The following is a 3520-nucleotide window of genomic DNA, read 5'->3' on the forward strand; positions in this document are numbered from 1 at the left end:
ATCTAAAGAAAAAAATATATTCTTTTTCTAAGAGAGATTTGAAAAGAATGTAGTAAAGCTCCATTTTAGTCCTGGAAGAGGAGGGGGGAAGGTTTTGTTGTTTGGGCTAGTGGGATGAGAGTGCAAGAGGGCTGGAAAGGTGCCGGCAGTGCCCCCCGAGCTGCTCTCCCCTTCAGCAGGGTGGTACCCACTGGCTGGAGCTGGAGTGATGCCAGAGGGATCCCTGGCATAGGGAAGGCAGAGTCCCACCCCTGCATGGGGAGCTCCAGGTGGCAGGCATGGACTCAGGCTGTTCCCTGGAAGGCCAGTGTCCACAGGGATGTGCTTTGCAGCTGCCTTGGTGACGCATCTTTTGATGCTGTGCCAGGAAATACCTGTACAGAGTCCGGTCTCTTCCCTCCCTATCCCAAATTTTATGGCTGGTTGTTGTGAGACCATGGTGGAGGTGTTTCCTAGAGCACTGGGGTTAGCTGTGCCTGCGGTTGAGCATGGCCTGGATGTGTTATAGAGCGGGTGCTGTACCCTGGGTTCGTCCTACGGTGGTCATTGTCCCACTGCCTTTCCTTACGCTGTGTTTTACTTATGAAATAATCTCATGTGGAAGCACATAGGCAGGCATCTGCATGTATCCATGTACAGGCATCGCTAGGTAGACCTGTGCTGCTGCAGTGGAAAGCAAACTGTTGACTTCTGTATCGAGTGTGTGATTCCCAGGTTTCCCAGAGCTGAATTTTCCAGGTTTCCCAGAGAGGAGGGAGCCCGGTGGGTGCCGTGTGGCGCACAGGGCAGGGTGGCGGTGTGCGGGAAGGAGCGGCTCCTGCTCCAGGAGGAGTTGTCTGAGCAGCGGCTGGTGAGGGTGCAGCTCGCGGGTGGCAATGGCCTGGCACCCCCACACCAAAGCAGGAGTGCATGGATGTGGTGTTTTCCTGCCAGGGCACTAAGTCAGGGGTGTGATGAACCCACTGGAGTTTGTTGGGTTGGGGTGTGGGTGTGCCAGGCCCCACCATGAGCTCTCGAGCTGCTTCGGCACCCTGAGGACGCTCGACCTGAGCTCCCCAAAAATTTCCCAAAGGTGTCTCTAGGAATGAGTGATATTTGGGTGACAGCATCTATCATTAAAATCTCAAGCCCTGTTTTGAGGGGAAACGTGGGTTTATGGCATAGACCCTTTAGTGTCTAATCTCCTCCAAATGGAATGATTATTGCAATGAAGGCGCTGAAACAGTATCCAGAATTTAGGCTACAGATGTTTCATATTACTATGTTTCCAAGGGCTGAGATAATACAGGAATAAGTGATACCATGTCTTTGCTTGACATTCAGGAGGAGGCTGTGGCGTATCTGATGAGATACAGTTTTGGGGTTTATCTTAGTGTGGAGTTTGTACCCAACAGAAAAATGATACCAGCTGCTCTCTTAGATCCCTCCTTCTCTTTTTTCCTCCAATAAAGATTGAAACCCACTTCTGGCGGATGCATGGACAAATTGTAGTATTGACTAGGAGAGAGTGATACTGCCCGGAGGGCTCTTTGCCAGAGCTGCTGACAAGATGCTGCTCCCTGAGCCCAGATGCTCGGCTGCTGGTTTCCAACGAGCCACAGGGATGCAGGAGGGACAGGAGGCGTGGGGGAACCCAAGGTTTTGTGCCCCTCAGCAGGACTTAAGCTTTTCAGTGATGGTGTGCTGGTGGCTGGGATGGCTGTGCTGCTCTTGGCTGCCTTGGAAGTCCCAGCCAGCTTTAACATTAGCCTGGAAACTGTTGGGCTCAGACAGGAGCAGCAGCTATCCCTCCCTGGGGGGAAACCGGGCACGGTGCTCTTGACTTCAGAGGAGACACTCCAGTTAACACCCCCTGAAGAGCTGCCCTAGGAAGGAGCTGGCTACTAAGTCCTGGTGGCACCTCATGTGTAGGAGCCCTTTAACCACTCTTTTAAGTATTAATGAAGTAAATTCCATGGAAACCAGCTCCCCACTGGGCGGCCGAGGTGGATTTTGAGGAGCGTGTTGACGATGTGCCGGCCTCGCCGCGGTGTAGCCCTCGGCCTGTCGTGTGCGTAGGGCGGTGCTGGGTGATCAGCCCGGAGCTGGGAATGGCTGCTGGGAATGTTTGCTTTCCAGTGCACCATGCCATGCTGCTGCAGTCGATGGCTTTGCTGGGCGTGGGCTGGGGCAGTGCAGCTGGAGCTTTGCTGCCATGTGGTATCCACGTGCTGGGAGCTGGGAAAAGCCCTCAGTGATCCGCCCGCCGTGTGCCGTGTTACCAGTCCCAATGGCTTTAGCAGGGCCTTCAGCACCTGGGGAAGCCCATGAGGGTTTGGGAAGGACTAGGAGGAGGTTTGCATACAGGCTGGCTTGGTCCCTGCCCAGTAAAACCCAGAGGTTTTTCTTCCTCAGTGATCCCTGTGGTTCCTGCATGGTGCCGAGGATGCCGGATGCGGGAGCGTGGTCTGAGAGAGGAAGGGCTCCGTGCTGCCGTGTCCCTTTGTGGCAGCTGGGTGTCCTAGATGTTAGAGACGGAAAAGAGACAGGCAGAGAAGTAGGATGAGGGAATGACTCGCACCGTGGGCCATGTCACACCTGTTCTCTCCTCTGTCCCCATGCTCTCTGTAGGTTCGGCGTACCCCCCCAGCTGGCGCAGCGCCCAGGGAGCCCCGGATGTCTGGCAGTTTTCGGATGGAAGTTCCAGAGCACTTAAATTCTGAGAGGAGGTGAAGCTGGGGGGAGCGGCCGGCGGCGTCTGGGCGACCGGAGGTGCCTCTGTCCTGCTGGCTCGCCACATCCATCCATCCCTGGGAGAGCCTGAGGAGTCACCCGCCGACAGCAGCGCTCCCCGGGCTCCTCCTGCCTGCAAGACTATCGTATTTATATTTTGTAATAGAGTACAACACTTCTTTGGGGCTGGGTTTTTCGGTTTTTTGGGGGTTTCTTTTTGTTCATTGGGTTTTGGTTTTTTTTTCTTCATTTTCTAAAAACAAACACATGAAAAAAACCCACCCACCAAGGTCAAGGGCTTAATGATGGCTCCGACTGGCTCCTTTCCCCATGGAAAAGACTGTCTTGCTCTCGTGGACAAGCCGGCCTCTTGGTTATCCCCGCAACGTGCCATTCCTCGGGAGGCACATCTGATGTGATGAATTAAAAATAAAGCAAAACACAGTGTAGGTCTGTGGGTGGGTGGGAAATTGCCATAATAAATGTTGGAGCTTTAGGTTTTGTTTGCTCTGTCTTTAATTTTTAATGCTAACAAGGGCCAGACGGCTGGTGTGACTCTGTGTTCCCGTACCCTCTGCGGAAAAGCGAGTGCTGGGTTTTCACTGGGAATGGTGTTGGCACGAGGGGCTGGTGGACAGGACAGACCTTTCCCACAGAGCTAGGCCAGGAGCTGGGCTTAGGGCTGAGCACCCTGAGTGCTCCTGAGCCACCTCTGGCCTTTGGTGATGCTGAAGAGGGGGGGTTCCCTTGGTGAATTCCAGCTGTGGTGTTGCATTTTGCTGCTGAGCTCTGTGCTCCCGGGGCTGCC

General features: G+C 54.2%; 1 protein-coding gene across 1 annotated transcript in view; it reads left to right on the plus strand.

Moving 5' to 3' along the window:
- Nucleotides 1-3142, plus strand: part of BCL11A (BAF chromatin remodeling complex subunit BCL11A) — a 70604-nt gene extending 67462 nt beyond the window's left edge. Inside the window, exon 5 of the mRNA XM_005422634.2 lies at nucleotides 2611-3142. Within this exon, the coding sequence (XP_005422691.2) occupies nucleotides 2611-2712 (102 nt within the window). The 3' untranslated portion in view covers nucleotides 2713-3142. The remainder of the gene's footprint in view (nucleotides 1-2610) is intronic.
- The last annotated feature ends 378 nt before the right edge of the window (nucleotides 3143-3520 follow it).

The sequence above is a fragment of the Geospiza fortis genome, unplaced genomic scaffold, assembly GCF_000277835.1.
Source record: "Geospiza fortis unplaced genomic scaffold, GeoFor_1.0 scaffold275, whole genome shotgun sequence".
NCBI classification, from domain to species: Eukaryota; Metazoa; Chordata; class Aves; order Passeriformes; family Thraupidae; genus Geospiza; species Geospiza fortis.